Genomic DNA, 17,411 nt, shown 5'->3' with positions numbered 1-17,411 from the left:
ACACTATCCTCGCATTTTTGGATTCTTTTTTCATTTTGCTTTTCCGGTTGGATGTTTTTTGCTTCCTTGCATTTCAAATCATTGACTTGATTCTTGTGCTCCTCTGGTCTGCTGTCGGGTGTCTGTATAATATTCGTTATTTCAGTCCGTGTGTGCTTACTTTCTAGTTGGTTCCCCAATATAAGATCGAGGGTCTTATTAGTTTTCGTATAGATCTCATTAAGTTTATCGGCAGCTTCTAAACAGTTCTTGAGAGACCTTAAAAGTGTGGTTCTGAACTCTATTTCTTCCATTGACAATTTTGTCCTGTTTCTTTGTCTCCGCATTTTGTTATGCTTCCTTGGTGCACCCCCTAGTGGTCTTTGTTCGCAGTCTTATAGATAAATCTTGATTGTTGTAGCTAATTCCAGGGAGGGTTTGACCTCCAGGCCAAGTGGCTATGAGAATCAGCTGTGTCAGCAGTGAGAGAACTTCTGTCCTCTAGGGAGGTGCTAATTTAGCCTTTGCCTGAGGCTATCTGGCAAATGCCTCTGTGCAGGGCTTGGGCGGGGCGGGTCGCACAGGATCAACAGGGTGGGCCGGAGAGAGCAGTTATGGCGGCTCTCAGTCCTGTCCCAAGGGGCTCTGCCTCTCTGAGTCCCAGCACCGGCTGCAAAGCTCGGAGAGAAAGCTGCCCTCGCTCTGACCGAAGCCAGACAGTCCCACTTCTCCCGTTTGAGTCTGGGTCCCTAGAGACTCGCCCAGATCTGGAGCTCAGAGTCTGTGACTCCCGCCCGATTGAAAACAACAACCGCGCCCTCCACCGCCAGCCTGCTCCTCGCACTCCGCACCTCAGAATTTGACTTCAGCACTGGGCCTCCTCTGAGTGTCCGTATGCGTTTCTCTTTCCTCCTAGTTGTAGGACTTCCACTCAGCCAGCGTTCCTGTGGTTCTGGGTGATGTCCCTTCCGTTTTTTGGTTTCACTTTTGAAGTAGTTGTTCAAAGCAGCAAACTCCGGCATTAACCTATGCCGCCATCTTGGTTCTCCTCCACACTGGCTCTTTCTCTTGTTCATTTCTAAGCAGCTCAGAAGTCCTGTTCACTGTATATTTACTTTGGTCCTTACTTCTGTTCATTGTATTCAGTATTACTCGGTTACATTACTGATTTATCATCAGCAATTTACTGGGAAGAGTATTTAGTAAAAGCCATATTTATTGGACTTGATTTAAAATACATTAAATTTCTCTTACAAGAAAGACTTGAATTTGGTAACTTCTGTATATATCTGTGTACATGATAAGAGAAGAAATGACAAGTTTTTTATACTGATATGTTCCTGATTTGTTTTTTTCTATATTGTATTAAATGTATTTTTTCTAATGTATTAAGTATTTATAAGTAATTCAGAGTGGGTTATATGTTGAATAAAGGTGGTGTTGCGGGAAAATTCTCCAGAATATGGAGATTAACATGGAAACACAGTTCTTATTCATAAATGTATAGTTGTATCACCTATGTAGTATGAGAAGAAGCTAAGACATTGGAGAAAAAAATTGAAAAAGAATTAAAAGATATCTCAATAAATTACTAATTCATGTCTGCCAAAAATTACTTTACCAGTAGTTATTGAAATAACAAGAGATTAGTAAATTTAGTCTTAACTGAGAAGACACAGCTGTGCTGTGCAATTCAGTAACCACTACATGTGTATACCTAAATTTAATAAAATTAAAACTTTAAATAAAGGTAAAACTGTATTTTCCAAAGTCAAACTAGGTCTATTTTCAGTAGTTAATAGTCACATATTGGACAGTGGCAGATATAACACAGATACAGAAAGTTCTAGTATACTACTGGATATTCCTGGTATAGAGCCATGAATCATTTTTCTTCTAATTATTTTGAAATATTAAGGGTTTTATTTGAAGAAGAAAAGAGAAGGTCCTCAGAAAAATTTAATATTATCCTGCTTTCTCCATTTTTATCTCTTTCCGTCACGAGGGATACAATTTAAGTAGTAGACAGTTCTGAATACATTTTTCTTCATCCTTTTTCTTTTAAAAGTAACTATGTCTTCAAGAACTCATAGACCATATATTGAGAGTAAACCATGAATTTATCATTTACTTTAAAAATTAAATCTTTTTTTTCTTTAACTATCAGGCAAAGTATAAAGAAGTAAAGGCAAGAAATGCACAGTTATTGAAAATGCTTCAGGAAGGTGAAAGTAAGTGATTTTTGTGGTTTTAGAATTAAAATTTAATCTTAAAAAAGATTTGAAGAGAATTTTTCGAGATACGTGATTTATTAACTCAACAAAATAAAAAGGTTTCCCAGAGTGATACAAAATGGATTGTTGCTGATAATTTTGTTATTACAAGTCACTGTTATAGTACCTTAGGTATTATACAAATTTACAATTATTCACATAAGAGAAATCTTGAAATTTCAATTCTTATGAATTGTTAGACTACATTTAGCAGGAAAACAAGAATAACATTTGCTTAAGATTCTGCTTTTTAATTATTAGAGGAGAAGACCTATCATCATTTTAGGTTTTCCTTCCCCTCCCCACCCCCCCACTCTTCATACTTTTGCTGCCACTCTAAACTTTCAGCAGTAGAAGCAGGAAGCCAAGGAAGTCAACCAAAACTGACTACAGATCAGATTAGTAAGGTTGATGTTATATGTGAATGCCCACAAATCAGTTGCTTTCCTGATTATATTTACCTAGTGACACTTACCTTGAAAGTTCTATGAAAAGTTTCCATTCATGACAGAAAAGAAAATGTGTATTAACTTTTAATATAAAGTTTACGCAAAGGAAATTATTAACCATAAAAGACATAGAGAAAGACATGAGTACATGAGAAAATCTTCTTTTGAATGGACAAAATTGTCTAAATAAATTTTCCCTGTTAATAAGTATTAATGAAATGCCAAATATAGATCCTGAGAGTATTGTATAGCACTTAAGAAAATGTGAAACTCACCTTGAAGAATAAGTGAACAAGACCGGAAGATTGTTTCAAATATGAAGATACAGGGAGTAGAATTGTCCAACCAAAATTTAAACTATATTATTAAATAACAGTTATGAAATCAATATGATTAAAAACCAGAAATCTTGTCCAATTGAACAGAATATATAGTCATGAAGTAGATTCAGGCTTTTGATAACCCTTTAATTATTTTATAACTAATTTAACTATTATACAACTTAACTATGATGAAATAGAAATTAAAGAATAATGGGGAAAGGCATTATTTGGACAGTTAGAAACCATCATCTTAAGATTCATTTAATGCATAAAATTATGAAAATAAATAATTGGTTTATAAGGTACGTTTCTAATTGAATAAATTAAAGGTATTGGGTATATGATTTTAAAAAATATATATTTTATTGATTTTTACAGAGAGGAAGGGAGAGGGATAGAGAGTTAGAAACATCGATGAGAGAGAAACATTGATCAGCTTCCTCCTGCACACTCCTCACTGGGGATGTGCCCGCAACCAAGGTACATGCCCTTGACTGGAATCGAACCTGGGACCCTTGAGTCCGCAGGCCGACGCTTTGTCCGCTGAGCCAAACCGGTTAGGGCAAGGATATATGATTTTTAAATATGTAAAAGAAATATTTCTTGCTTAAAGAAATGTAAAAAGTGAGAATATTAATTGATAAAAGCTTATTCTCAATAATGGATTAAAAATGGCTACCAGTAAATAAAATTTGTGTCCATACTCCATACTGTAAATAATCCAACTAGAAGAATTTGATATAGGATCATTACATGAAAAATACAGTACATTAGAGTACATGTACTCTGTCATTTATAATATAAATGTAAATACAGTCAATTCTGTTATAATGCAACACATGTTCCTTAAATTCACCAATATTTGCAAAATCACACAGTTAAAACAATAAGGCCTATGAAGGAGATGGGCTTAGAAGCATACAACACTCAAAAACTTAATCAGTGATACATTAAAAAAAGATGGGAATCTGCCTAGCCAGTGTGGTTCAGTGGTTTTGCACTGACCTATGAACCAGGAGGTCATGGTGTGATTCCCGGTCAGGGCATGTGCCCAGGTTAGGGGATCAATCCCCAGTGTGGGGTGTGCAGGAGGCAGTCTATCAGTGATACTCTCTTATCATTGATGTTTCTACCTATCTTTCTCCCTCTCCCTGCCTCTCTGAAATAAAAAATATTTATATTTTAAAACATTTAAAACAAGATGGGAATCTAATAAAAACAGTATAACAGTTTTATACATGTTAAAAATGGTTAAACACAACGTAGTTTGCTTGTAGAAGTAGGCTTCAGAGAGTTATAACTTGTGTGTTACTGTTAAGTTATGGAAGACTTGAAAATCGGTGAACTGAACTGAAATAGGTGGTAGATTATTTTGATTGTGTGCATGGGTGCAGTTTTCTATGTTCACACAATTGAGCTTAAGCAAATACAAAATTCCTGTTGTGTTCAAATTGTTCCTAATATATCAGTGTCATTGAAACAAGCATTATAGGAGAAGAGACTGTAATTAAAGTATTACATAATTATTAAAAAGTCACTAGTTCTTAGTTGTGTGTGTGTTTAATTATGAAGATGGAGGAGTAGAAAGTGTAATTCATAAAAGTTCCCAAGTTGATTCTTGAAAGACTGATACGTTTCTAGATACGTTACACACCTTATTGCATATCATATTAAACTTGAAAAATAAATTTGATTTACAGTATTATATTGGTAGAGTTGTAGTGATATTGGTACTCAAAAAAACTTAAACATTTCTTCTCTTACAAATTTTATTATAGTTTTACCTCTTTAACCTCTCTTGTTTTTCTTTTCCTTAGCTTGTTTTTAAAGTTGAGGAGTTAGCTTTTCATTCTGTAGCCATTATACCATGGGGTTTATTGGCCATGTGGAGATTTTTAATGCTTAAAGGAAACTAAGGGGCTAAAATATAGATCTCTTACTTCCCCAAAGAGGGGAAAAAACCTCTAGACAAACGAATACTTCTGAGAGACCACAGATGTTATATGATCAGATATGATCATATGAGCTGTTTATTTGACAGTGCTTTATTGGTATGAAACGTGAGATATAAATAATTTCTGTGGGCGTATATGATCACCCTGACAATTTAAGAAAACGAAATAGAAATGTTCTATATTTTTTTAATCTTAAAGATTAATCAAAAAAAGATTAGTCAAGGTGTTTAAAGTTTTCTCTCTATGTGAAATTTATTTTTTTGTGTATTTGTCCTCTTTACTGTAGATGGATAAACTTACTCTTTCATCATATCTGTACAATTAATTTTCAGCACTACAGAAAATTTAAAATTTCCAAGAATATGATAATATATTATCAGAATTTCCCAATGAAAACTAAGAACTATATAGGATCAAGGAATACATTCATTAAGTAGGAGGACAATTAATCTTTGCCTGACTGCATTGCTATTTTGGGTCACTAAAGTACTGTAAAAGCATTGGAGTGATTGACAAAATTAATTATACTACTCTTCCCACCCCCCCTTTTTTTGTCAGTGAAAGATAAGGCAGAAATACTTCTGCAAGTTGATGAATCACAAAGTATCAAGAATGAACTGACTATACAGGTAAGGAAAACTGTATATAAGACTGATATTCTTAAGCTGTTCCTTAGTCTTGAATTGTGAAACTTGACTAAACAAAAATATAGCCCATCAACACTGCAAGAAAGTGATATAAATTGGTGAACACACAATACAGTATACAGGTGATGTATTAAGAATTGTACACCTGAAGCCTATATAATTTTATTTAAAGTGTCATCCTAATAAATTGAATAAAAAAGAAAGTGATATAAATTATTACTATGTATTAGCAAATGAATGAAGGTTCTATTTATTGTTTAAGGGAGGTAGCTATGTCCTGAAGAATAGGTGAAGATAAGGTTGTATTTTAGTTGATGTGGACTATGAATATAGAGATAGAAAGGGCATATAGAACTTATCCTACCCTTGGGCTTGATTTTCTGCCCTGCCCATTCTTAATCCATGGTCTTAGAACAGTGAGCTTGTCCTATGTGTATCTCTAGTATATAGCTAAGTAAAGTGCCTAATTGAAATTGGGGTGGTGAGGAAAGGTTCTCTTCTGATGCTCAGTTTATTCAGTAGTCAAAAATTATCATTGTGAATAAGTGTTAAGAATTAAGGTTATTATATGTCTGATGCCAGATGGCAGGTACTGGAAATATTGAGGGGAACACTTTGTAAAGTATATGATTGTCTAACCATTATGCTTTACACATCTGAAAAGAATACAAAATTATTTTGAATGTAAAAAAAATACACAAAGCTAAAAATAAAAATGAATTAAGAGTATTTGCCTAAAAACACAAAAAATGTCTTTTTAAAAAATTGAATATTTGGTTATAGGTGACTTCACTTCATGCTGCGTTAGAACAAGAAAGATCTAAAGTGAAAGTATTACAAGCAGAATTAGCCAAATATCAGGTATGCTTTTATAATTCTGAAAGTGTTTTCATCACAAATAATACATTTGAAATAGATACTGTTTGAGAATAAGTGGACTATTTTATTCTTAGGCCAAAATTTATTCACCAGAAATAATAACAGTTTTATATAATTTACATTTTAGAAAATGTTAAGGTTTTTCTAGATACTGGTATTTGCAGCATAACTAAAGTATTTCAGAAAAAATTCTTGGTACTACATAAATGATGCAGCATACATGCCATTGACTTATATTGAAGGAAAGCACATAATGACATTTGCCCCATTATATAATAAGTTTAATCATTTGTGTACATCAGTATCTTTTAGATGTGTTTACTGTAAAGGTATATTTATAAATTAATAAATTATATGTGGAGTGATACTTTGAGATTGTGTGACGAGATCCTTTTTACCCAATGGTTTAGCATCCATTGATATTTGTAGCAAAATAGTGATTTTTTTAATTCTATAAATTCTTCTGCACACACAAACTGGCATTCAGCATTTTATTTAGGGTGAAGTAGTAAAAAATGTTAATGGTTTGTTTTAGTATATGTGTATCTGTATGTATATATAAACACATATATTTACTTATATGTATTTATGTGTGTTTAAGTCATGATATAAAAAATTAATGTTAGGTCATAGTAAAAAACAAAAAAGGAAAGCCATTGATGGCCTAGAGAACATAAAAGTTATTTAGCCCCAGCTTTGACATCTTACCAGTCTGGGAATGAGAATTTGCCTGGGAGGCTTTGAAAATGATTCTCAAATATTTTGTGTGTTTAAAAAGAAATCTTGCCCTGACCGGTTTGGCTCAGTGGATAGAGTGTCAGCCTGTGGACTGAAAGGTCCCAGGTTCGATTCCGGTGAAGGGCATGTACCTTGGTTGCGGGCACATCCCCAATGGGGGGTGTGCAGGAGGCAGCTGATCGATGTTTCTCTCTCATCGATGTTTCTAACTCTCTATCCCTCTCCCTTCCTCTCTGTAAAAAAATTAATAAAATTATATTTAAAAATATATTTAACAACAACAACAAAAAGAAATCTTGTTGAGAAGCAAGGTAAGAGTTTTAAGCTGTATAACGTTGATACCTATGTGAAGTTGGGATCTATTTTATAGAAACACTTTTGAAAAATTTATTTTTACTTTTCTGTAAACAAGAAATAAATTTTGTTTTTAAGATGAGATTACACATTTCAGGTCCCAGATAACCTCTTTATACTTTCTCTGAATGAATCCTTGGAAAACTTATATTTAGTCAGGAATGAATAACAGCATTTTTACACTTGATTTTTTTTTTAAATGAAGGTTGATATAGAAATGTTTTTGATCACCAAGAGAAAAGTTATAGGCAGTGAAGAGATGAGAAAAATACAGAGAAGCTGCCACCATTTTTAAATAGGCCTGTGTTTCATGTGCCCCTAACATAATCACCATTTTAAGAAATGCACTTTTCACAGACAAGTAGTTCCCAGACTTAGCTGATCATCAGAATCACTTGAGAGCTTTTTGAATTACAGATAGTTTGGCCCAGTCCTGGTAATAGTGAATAAATAGGTCTGGGACAAAGTTTAGACATCAGAATTTGATAAATATTACTACTCACGTGATGCTAATCAATTAACTTGGATACACTGCCATAGTTTATAAAAGATGGAGAGAAAAAAATTATAAAATTGTAAGGCAAATACATCAAATCATTTTTGTGGTTAAAATGAAGAGGGGTAGGTAGAGTAGTTATGGGTGATTTTAATTTTCTTCTTTGTACGTTTGTACTTTCCATATTTCTACAATTAGTATTTACTTTTAATAAAGCAGAAAATGTTATGTTAATTTGTGTAAAATACTTCTTGTCTTTTAAGCTGCCTTTCTCTTTTCTTGGCCCTAGTCAAATTGGACAGATTAAATACAGATGTATATATATGTCACTGAGCAATATGAAAAGTATAATCTACTTTTCAAACCAGTGATGAACAAAATCATACTTCTAATGCTGTTGTCTGGTAAGAAGACTAGACAAAACTTGCATTAGAAATTGAATTACCCAAAAGGGATCATATGGAATAAATTGTGTTAGTATTGATTAAAATTTTTATTTAAAAAAAAAAGAAGCTGGGACAGTCTAAAAGAGCTCTAAAAAAAGTAACATAGTTGGTGAACTTACTAAATTTAGACTAGTTCAAAGAGGGGTAACTTTTCTACAACTACTTTAACCATTTGTAAAAATAACTCTATAAAATAATTTAGTAGTATGCATATTCAAATATGCAACAAACTCAAAAAATGCTTCCTTCTCATACTCAAAATGCCTTTGGTTTCATATATTCTTAAGATGAAAATGGCCCCAAAATGGTATTTTCTAAATAATTTGCCCTATTTTTCTTTACAGGGTGGCAGAAAAGGGAAAAGAAGCTCTGAATTCGACCAGTGTAGGTGATTCCATTAGCCTTTGAGGTCAACACAAAAATTAAAACTTTCAGGGTTTTGCAAAAATGTATATATTTAATGCTGTGCAACTGCTAAGCTATGCAGTTTTTGTTGAAATATGTAAAACAATTAGCTTACTAACAGTCTATAATTTTTTGTCCTTTTGGCTTAAAGTGAAAAGAAGAAAAACAGAATTCCAGCAGAACACAATGATTATTGTTTACTATCCATCCTTCTTATCACTTTAGTTTTTCATCAGTCAATAAAATTAATTTACTCTTCCATTAATATGTTTGATGTTTTAAGTTTCAGAAACAATGTGAACATATTATTTTTGCTTATAGCACAACCAGTTAGTTGGATTGTTAAGTTCAGTGAATATTACTCAGCACTTTCTGCATGCTAAACCTATGGGACATACAAGATGAGTGAAAAATGGTTGATATAATAGGTTTACTGCCTACTATAAACGATTGGGGTTCCCTAAGCTCAGAACTCCTCTCTTATAACAGAGCTCACTACATGTACAGATGACACTAGTCCTCTTGGCATTGCTTTTTGGGAACTGGGCCTTGGGGAAATGGTGCCTGACAATGCTGACACTCTTTCTATTGATGTAAGTAACAGTCCTTTGTCCTTGACCTAGGAGATTTGTGTCTTCTCTGTCCACATCCACAAAATGTGTCCAAGTTAACTTAGCTTGCAAGAAGGGCAAGTAGAGGCTGTTACTAGATCAGCCTCAGGTTCATGCCAAAGTAACAACTAATACTACATTTTGCCTTCTGTCAGACAATAGTGACAGAAACATGCATTACATTAAACATGAAAGGGAAATTCCCAACTGCTGTGGGCAGAAACCAGGCAGATTTTTAGAACCTTGTCTGGAAGGCTTGGGAGATGAAGGAATGAGCATGTAAGCATCCTATCTAATAATAGACAAACATGGTAATTGACCATACCTTCGCTACACCTCCCATTGGCTAATCAGTGTGATATGCAAATTAACCACCAACAAAGATGGCGGCTAATTTGCATACCGCAGGCAGGGCGGGACAGCGCGAGAGCTGCCATCCAGGCCCTCGTGTGCGACCCCAGAAGCTGCCTGCCTGCCGCCCGTCGGGCCACAGGCTGGCTCCAGAAGCCCCAGAAGCTGGTGATCAGGGGGAGATGGGGGTCCCCTGCCCAGGCCTGACACCTGGCGGAGGCGTCAGGCCTGGGAAAGGGGCCGAATCAGCGATCAGAGGGTGATGGAGGTGTCAGGCCTGGGTGGGGGGCGGAGCCGGCAATCGGAGGGGTCTGGGGGTCCCCTGCCCAGGACTGACTCCTCTGGCCGAGGCATCAAGCCTGGGTGAGGGGCCAATCCGGTGATTGAAGGGTGATAGGGGTCAACGCCTCTGGCCGAGGAGATGGGGGGGTCCCCTGCCCAGGCCTGACACCTCTGGCGGAGGCATCAGGCCTGGGCGAGGGGCCGATCCGGCAATCGGAGGGTGATGGGGGTCGACACCTCTGGCCGAGGGCGGAGCCAGTGATCAGGGGGATATGGGGGTCTCCTGCCCAGGCCTGAAGCCTGGGCCAGAGGTGTCAGGCCTGGGCCGGGGGGGCCAAGCTGGCAATTGGTGTGAACTATGGAGGAAACACCTTTTCTGACCGCTCATTGGCTAAGCTCTCTGTATGCCACTGGTAATATTCTTAGTAACTTGGGTAATAAGAATCCAAAAAGGTGATCTAGGGTTTTTCACCACACTCCTGGTGAAAAAAAGGAAGGTCCGCTGCTGGAGGGCTAAGAAATGTCATATCCTGCCCTAGCCACTTTGGCTCAGTGGATACTGCCTCGGCCTGCCGATGGCAGGATCTGGGTTCAATTCTGACCAAGGGCGTGTACCTAGGTTGCAGGCTCCTCCCTGGCCGGGGCCCAGGTCAGGGCTCATGCAGGAGGCAACCAATCAAAGTGTTCCTCTCACTTTGATGTTTCTGTCTTTCCCTTTCTCTTCCACATTCTCTAAAAATCAATGGAAACATATCCTCAGGTGAGGATAAAAAAAAATAATAAATTATTATTATATGAAAGACACATCTTGAAAATGCCTGAAGAAAGTTGTCATTTTTTCATGGTGAAGGGACTGGAGTGCGTGTTGATGAAAAAACCTTGCTGGCTGCGGTGACTGGTAGTGGCTGCAAGCAGTGGGGTGATGGGGCTGGTGCCTTCCCCTGATCAGCTCGGTCACCTCCCACAAAGGGAGGCCAGACTTCGGCTTAGGCCCTATCCCCAAGGGGAGCAGGGAGCGGGCCCAAGCCGTCACTAGGACATTGCCTGAGGGCTCCCAGTATGTGAGAGGGGGCAGGCTGGGGTGAGGGACACCCCCACCCTACCCAGTGCACGAATTTCGCACTCCGGGCCCCTAGTTGTTAATAATGGCAACAGCTAGGCTGTCCTTCAGCTCAGCTCTTCCCTCAGTCTATCACGTTAACCTTAGATGCATCCCGAGATGATCATAAAAGGTCTCAAGAGTTTTTGGGTTTTTTTTACAGTGCAAACTGCTGTAAGGAGCTTTGGTCCTAAGACTTAGAGGGATTTTTCCAAGGCAGACTAATTCCTGCAAAAACCATAAATGAGGTATTTAGATTGGTATTAAGGCTCTTATTGCCCCAGGTTGGGTTTAACAATGCTAATTAGGTAACCCACTGAAGATTGAAAAACAGACCCAAAGAAATCTAGATAACTTCTTGCAATGAGCCCTGCCTTCATGGAAAACTCCCCCTACCACTTACGTTGAATTTAAGAGATGTTATTTTGATAAGGGGGTAGCACATGCCCAGATGAAGGTGATCTCCTCAAAGAAGGTCATCAACCAAAGGACAAACTCCAGCCACAGCTGGACAATGTGGCTGTGGCTGCCACAGTTACATGGTCACTGCACTCTGGGCAGAATTAGAACTTTGCTACCTAATACAGCACTTTGGGTGGTCTGGGAACATTGGAAGTTTGTTTGATGAAGCTGCAGTCAGCCACTGCAGTGCTTAATACAGTCATTGCACTTTGCTTCTGGCACACATTCTGCTTCCTGCTGCTTGATCCCTCCCCTCCTCCTCTGCCCCAACTTCAGCTACTTTAAGGCAAAGATGATTAGGAGAGGGGCCAAGTCTTCCTGTCACCAAGGGGGACCAAAGGTCTGTTTGCTTGGCAAGTATTTGGGGGAACTTTGGGGTGGAGAGGAACTCAAACTTATATGGCTCTGCTGGATATAGGAGCCCATCACCATTCTCTCAGCCCCCTGGGGGAGCTGGCATCTAGAGAATGCAGCCAATAGGGCTTAGGCAGGATTCACCTGGAGAAGGAATGCTAATGTGACCTGGGTGGGGTCCTCCAGGCCAATTCAATCATTGTTTTAGGTCTGAATGTATAGTAGGAATTGATGTGTACCTCTGTTTCCTCATTCCTTAAATGCCAGAGGACATTCTCCTGATTGAGAAGAGTCGCAAGCAGAGTAGTGCTAGTGACTTTGAGGCTCCACAGTTTGAGCTAGAAATCTACAGGAATGATAATTTTGCCAATTGGTGTCTCTGGTAAGAGGAGGCAGCCTCCATCCTGAGGTGCCCCTTTGGGTTTCGAACTCAAAGCCTCCTTAACACAGCTACACATACACCCCATTTGAAAAGCAGCTATTAGTTGCCATGGCCGGGTAGCTCAGTTGGTTAGAGCATTGTCCCAATATGCCAAGAATGAGGGTTGACTCTCCAGTCGGGGCACATAAAAGAATCAACCAATGAATGCATAAATAAGTGGGACAGCAAATGGATGTTTCTTTCTCTTAAATAAAAAGTGGGGGGGGGGGGGGAAGCAAGCCTATTTCCCAAATATTCCATTTCTAAAAAAAACAGAACAAAACAAAAAGGCAGCTATTTATTAGCTTTGCTATTGAGCTCTTGTTGAAACTGAATGCCTGACTGATAAGGGCTGTGTGACTCCACCTAATACTGCCATTTGGGGGTGAGTCAACTTGGACAGAATGACTACCAAGGTGGGAAGGGCTAAATAAGCCTTGTTCAGCAAATGGAAGGGATATATTCAAGAATGCTGCTGTTCTGGCCCAGGGTATCTTGGCTTTAAAGGAAAAGTGGCAGCTATCCCCTGGAGAAACTTTATCACTGCCTTCTCTTCCCTCTGACTTTATGTGTGAAGTAAAGCTGCTGACTCAATGGGGCTCTCAACTCAGGATTTCCCCTCAATGCCTGGACCTGATTCACTGATGGTTTAGCTACACTGAAACCTATCAGATCTATTGTGGCTGTTCAACTTCGGTGTTAACATGTAGAACCAACAGTGGACATGGTCACTATACTTTGTGCAGAATTAAAGGCCACTCTCATTTCTGGCCAGTAGTCCTCTTGATGAACTTTGTTATGTTTGTACTAACTCTTGGGCTGTTGCCAACAGCCTAGCTCTTCGTTCTGCACTTGGGAAACTACAGACTGGCAGATTGAAACACATCCTCTTTGGGGACATGAAGTGTATAAACAAATCACAATTGCTGACCCAAACACTGGGGTCTCTCATGTAGATGTCATGGTAGGGGCTATTCCGTTGAGAATGACTGGAGTCAAGTTGCTGACAGAGCTTTGTGCTGCCCTGATTGCCACCATTGCTGCTGCTGTCCATCATTGTACTGGGCATGGTCTACACCGTGTGTCATCATCATGGAGTGGGCAGAGTAAGGAATCTATGTTTCTGATGCAAAGGTTAACACTGATTGCAACTTGGACTCCTGACAAAAGATGACACATTTGTCTCACAGGGAATGAGGCCACACTGCACAAGTGTGGCTCCTGCCCACTGCTGGCATATTGATTACATTGGACTTTTGCCCATCTCAGGGTTATTGTGGTGCCTCACCATTGTTGACACTTTGTCACCTTTGGTATTACTGGTCTAGTCCAATCAATTGACTCTAGCCATACTCTTGTGTCCCTTTAAACTAATCTGTCATGTTTCTGGCTTTCTGGAACATTTGCAGTCTGACAAATGTACTTTTTATTGCAAAAGCCACTTTAACAATGGGCTAATGGCCAAGGTTCTCAGGACTTCCTGTGCTACCATCTACAGCCATCTCAAAAAACTCTCTCTTTATATCCCTCACCTGCTCCTAGTTCATACACTTTAATACTAGGTATTTTGGTCATTAAATGTGGCTGTCTCCAGAAAGAGATCATCTCCTCCTGGCCACTTCCCAGGTAATGATAAAAAGGGGGTTGGCAGGTGGGGGGGGGATATAAAATGATAGCGAAAATCCAGACTGCTACCCTGGGCATGATGCTTCTTTTTTCCTTTAATGACAATCACAGGTTGGCCTGATTGGTACATTATTTAAGCTTGCACTGGCCAGTTTGGCTCAGTGGATAGAGTGTCGGCTGTGGACTGAAGGGTCCCAGGTTCGATTCCAGTCAACAGCACACGCCCAGGGTGTGGGCTTGATCCAGTGTAGGGGGGATGGAGGAGGCAGCCGATCAATGATTCTCTCTAATCGTTGATGTTTCTATCTATCCCTCTCCCTTCCTCTCTAAAATAAATAAAAATATATTTTAAAAAGATTTAAGCTTAATTCTTGTTTAGCTGCTTGGATTCTGTTGGACTGACATGGTCCTAGTGGGTAAGGATAATGATTGAGTACATGCTCCCTTAGTCCCCTATAATGGCCTGTGGTGGTCCAAATGGGGGACATAATGGCTCTCAATAAGTTTTAGAAAAATGTCCTTATTGCTTTTGTGTCTCATCCTTATGGACAAAAGGTCTGGGTGTGAATCAGGATGAATGGAAGAAGATGAAGTTATAGCTACTGGAATGGGACATACTGGTTTTTTTTGGTGGTAGAGGTAAGCTGTCTGGCACTAGGGTAGGGGATATCTTGGACCTCAGGGGGCCTGGGAGAAGGGAGACATCATGGTCTCCCATCTTCAGAGCTATCCCCAGACCTTTCCTCATGAAGGAAGACACTCAGGTAAGGTTCTCCTGAACTAGCAAACACTACATTTAACTGGCTCTGCTGTCCACCACATAGCTCTCTGATCACAGTTGATCACCATTTTTGTATAATAATAAGCCAGTTCAAAGTGGCAGGGAGCCCTGGTAGGGTAGCTCAGTTGGTTAGAGCATCATCCTGATATGTCAAAGTTGTGGGTTCCATTCCCAGTCAGGGCACCTGCAAGAATCAACCAATGAATGCATAAATAAGTGGAACAACTACTTGGTGTTTCTCTTTTTCCCTCTCTTTCTAAAATCAAATTTTTTTAAAGTTAAAAAGATAGGGAATGTCCCATCTCTTGTACCTCCCCTGCAAAATATCTGTCAGCACCTTTCCCACTCCTACTCCTGTAGTCTTCACTAGTCATTCTGTGGAGTGGATGAATGCCACTCAGCTGGTGGCATGGACAAACAGGACAGTTTGGACTACCTGCCTGTAGGCAGTCCTTCCATAAACAAAGACTGGACTTAATTATTCAAATGAACTAGGAAACCTAGGGCTTATCAACCAGCCTGGAGGCCACAATAGAGGCACTGCCATCTTGTGCCCCACAACTGATATAGGTCAGATTGGTTGGGGGGAGGGGGGCTTCAATAATTATAAACATTTTCTTTCCAGGTGCATCATGTGTGCCCCAGGACTGTACTTCTTAGGTGGATGTCACAAATAACCACAGTTCTCCTCCTCTTGAAAAAACGAAACAAAACAGTGGTTTGCACCTTAGGGACTTCTTGTGCTACCATCTACAGTCATCTCTTATTTCTGGCCAATAGCCCTCTTGATGAACTTTGTTATATTTGTACTATAAGTTTGTGATAAGAAACCTTCAAGTGTTTGAAGAAACAACATCAATAGATCACAGAGCCATCAGACCACATGTAGAACTATCTAATATGAGGCTGACCTTGGTTATTTGGAGAAGTTTCTCAGAGGGATAATTTACTTGTTTGTATGCAACCTGGGAGCGGGGGATTATTCCTACAATGAGAACCATCCAGTTAGAAGAGGTAGAACAAAATTTGTCCTCAATTTAGCTGAAGAGATCAAAGACATCACATTGGCCCTGGAAGGCATTCAAGTCAGCCTCAACTCACTGTTCAGGGTTATTATGATTGATATAACTGCCCTAGATTTCCTCTGTGCAGGCCATGGCAAAGTATGTGTAATTGCTAATACATCCTTCTTTGCCTAGAGTAATGCCTTGGGCCAAGGGGATAAGTCAATACAAAAACAATACCTAGGAAGCAGCCAAAGTAGACCCTGGTGGTTTATGGGACCTTGGGGAGCATGGTTATTAATATTGCAGGTTGGCCTCATACTGCTCTTGGAATTCTGTTGATACTAGCCTTATTAAGTGCTCTATGAGACAAATACATGTGTGTTGAATAAATTTGTCCTCTGAAATCATTAGACTTGGAGTTTTACACAAGCAGGGAGTGAATGTCTTTTCCCTCTGAACCTATTACAAAGCAAGTTAGTACAGTGGGGCCTTGACTTACGAGTTTAATTCGTTCCGTGACGGGGCTCATAACTCAAATTACTCGTATGTCAAATCAAAAAGTAAACGAGTGAGACACGTGATGCTGGGCTGATATTGTGGTGTTCACTGTGATGTTCGCTGCGCCAACTAGCAGTGGGGTATCTGAAGCTGGCTCGTAACCTGAATTTTAGCTCGCAACTCAAAGCAAAAAATCGGCCGAGAGATGCTCGTATCTCGAAAAACTCGTTAGTTGGGACACTCGTAAGTCAAGGCCCCAATGTATTACCTATTATCTATGTCACTATACTATAAACCGTGGGAGGAACAGAAGAGTATAAAATATGATGTTCTAAGTGAATTTCCTCTCTAGTTGAAAACAATAGTTCCAACAATTCAGTTCTACAATAAATGCTCTAATGCCAAGAAATTAGGTTGGCACTTGTGTAATTAAGACTTGATCCCTGTTTTCAAGGGCCTTGTCTAATAAAGGAGATATGCACACAAATGTAATACAAGGCAGAATGGGATGAGTGACACCAAAAAATTTATAAAGCTATATGGGAATACAAGTATTTACAGATAATGTATGGCTCACAAAGCTAACCTATTTACTACCTAGTCTTCCCTAAAAGTTTGTTGATCCCTTATCTGGAACCCCATCTCCAAAAGTTCCTTAAAATATAGGATTATTTCTAAAAAGTGCCAAAATAACGATACTGTATATTCTTACAGATAAATTATATTACTTCATAAATTGTGCATATACTTCATAATTTTAAAGAAATAAAATTAATGTAGACATCATTACAGAGCAGTTTCATAAGTGTTTGGTTAGAAATAAATGATTGTCCAATGGTGGAGAAGAAATGATTTCCTGACATCTAGACAGAAGCAAGTAGTCATCCTTCACAAGAGTATGTATCCTTCAGCAGAGAGCCCTCTGTAATTTTTTTTAAAGATAATTTTATTCATTTTTATTTTTAAACTTTTTCA

The 17,411-nt window shown here is 38.8% G+C and overlaps 1 protein-coding gene across 4 annotated transcripts in view; it reads left to right on the top strand.

Annotated features, from left to right (window-relative positions):
• The window catches only part of GKAP1 (G kinase anchoring protein 1), a 67,886-nt gene extending 58,677 nt beyond the window's left edge, over positions 1 to 9,209 (top strand). For all 4 annotated transcript variants that reach the window (XM_059657017.1, XM_059657018.1, XM_059657021.1 and 1 more), the window contains 4 exons: positions 2,147 to 2,210; positions 5,538 to 5,608; positions 6,410 to 6,487; positions 8,884 to 9,209. In XM_059657017.1, the coding sequence (XP_059513000.1) occupies positions 2,147 to 2,210; positions 5,538 to 5,608; positions 6,410 to 6,487; positions 8,884 to 8,931 (261 nt within the window). In that variant the 3' untranslated portion in view covers positions 8,932 to 9,209. The remainder of the gene's footprint in view (positions 1 to 2,146; positions 2,211 to 5,537; positions 5,609 to 6,409; positions 6,488 to 8,883) is intronic.
• Positions 9,210 to 17,411: the final 8,202 nt, after the last annotated feature.

The sequence above is a fragment of the Myotis daubentonii genome, chromosome 11 (genome assembly GCF_963259705.1).
Source record: "Myotis daubentonii chromosome 11, mMyoDau2.1, whole genome shotgun sequence".
Lineage (NCBI taxonomy): Eukaryota > Metazoa > Chordata > Mammalia > Chiroptera > Vespertilionidae > Myotis > Myotis daubentonii.
The sequence above is the reverse complement of the archived record's forward strand: the minus strand, read 5'-3'. Positions and strand labels throughout refer to the sequence as shown.